Below are 1,689 nucleotides of genomic sequence, written 5' to 3'. Positions count from 1 at the left end.
TAGCAATATCTCCATTCTACCAACCTAACTTTTTCTGAGATTTTCTTTTGCTACCTCTTATTAGACTTTAAATGTTGTGTTTCTTACCAAACGTATATCCACTCAAACTGTCTGTCTGGTAACAAGTTTGTACATTTCTCACCAACCATTCTCGGATCAAGTGGAAACTTTGCACAATTATTCATTGGCATAGTACAGACACGAATTAATTAAAAAAATTACCAATTCGTCAAAAAAATTACTGGTAATTAATTATTTTGCTTGATACCATTAAGGGAAATTAATCCTTCAATATTCACAGATATGACAAAAACTCTAGGATTTCGTCGCCTTGGATAATTAAACTAGTTATTTTTCCCACACCCATTCTCAGATCAAGTTAAAATTTTTAACAGTTATTTATTGTACCTACAAATTTATTTTTTAAAATTTTCGCTTAGTCAATTAATTATTGGCAATTAATTATTTAGTTTGATATCGAATAAGGAACACAACTTCTACATTATTGAGAGATATAGTTGTAAGTGCGGAGCTCTTTCTCTTAGATAAGCTTTGTTTTTTGTTTTTTTTTAAATGGATTTTTTCTGCTTGTTTCAAACATTACTTTAGGGAAATAAATACTTATGTAGCTATTATATTTGCCAGAATTTTAAACGAATATAGCTTTCAATCCTAACGTTTCATGGGTAATAATAGAAATTTCTTTTTCTCTTTACAGCTTATCCACGTATTTTGTTCACTAAAATGACTTGTTGGATAACCGCTTACGCTTCTCTGGAGAGATGTTACTGTATAGTGGCACCACTTCATGTCAAGACAATGATTACACCAAGAAGGACTTTCGTAGCTTTAGCTGGACTGTACGCTGTGGGCATTAACACCAGCTTCCCACTGTTCTACACGGGAACTGTGTTTCTGGAATGGAAAACAGATTTACTAATCAACAGAACCGTGCTGGGGATGGGAATAAACGACCATTATGCAGATGTGGCCAACGTGACAACGGTGTTATTAGCTGTTCTGTTCTTTCTCTTTTTCACCATCATCGTCGTGACCACCATTGTTCTAACAGTAGCACTGCATGAGAAATCAAAATGGCGTAATAGTTTAGGTAACTGTAACACAGAGTCGTCGAAAAGTCTGGCCAAAAGGGACACAACTATCATTAAAACCATCGTTTTATTGTCCCTAGTACTTATTGTGAGTTACCTTCCTTACATGATCAACTGCTTGCTGGTAGCTTTTCTCAAAGGTTTTGAGTTATACGGCAAATACTATAATCTTTACCAGATTATGTGGTCAGTTTCATGGCTGTTTGAGACATTGAACTCTTCCACCAGTTTATTTGTGTATTACATTACGAGCTCTAAATACAGAGAGACTTTCTGGCAAATTTTTGCTAACATTCGTTCTATACCAGGGAAACAACAGAAACTTCAGAATAATTCAAACTAAGAATTGTTGGTTCCATTTTTATATAGAAATTTTGTTTACCCGTCGGCCATTCAAAATGTATTAAAGTGAAATATTGATGTCTTCATTCTCCTTCTCTGTCAAGTCTACATTCTACTTCTGTGTCATGTCTACATTCTCCTAAATAAGAAAATATAACGTATTCTCACTTTCTGTGTACATGGAACAACTAAGCACCTTTCTCGATGAAAACAGAAGTGGTTAAAATTACCAGAT

General features: G+C 34.2%; 1 protein-coding gene across 1 annotated transcript; it reads left to right on the top strand.

Annotated features, from left to right (window-relative positions):
* Nucleotides 1-744: 744 nt before the first annotated feature.
* Nucleotides 745-1,455, top strand: LOC106056645 (uncharacterized). The gene has a single exon (XM_013213458.2). The coding sequence runs from the start codon at nucleotides 745-747 to the stop codon at nucleotides 1,453-1,455; it is 711 nt and encodes a 236-aa protein (XP_013068912.2).
* The last annotated feature ends 234 nt before the right edge of the window (nucleotides 1,456-1,689 follow it).

Source organism: Biomphalaria glabrata, chromosome 8 (genome assembly GCF_947242115.1).
Source record: "Biomphalaria glabrata chromosome 8, xgBioGlab47.1, whole genome shotgun sequence".
Taxonomy (NCBI): Eukaryota; Metazoa; Mollusca; class Gastropoda; family Planorbidae; genus Biomphalaria; species Biomphalaria glabrata.
This window is presented reverse-complemented; position numbering and strand designations above follow the sequence as displayed.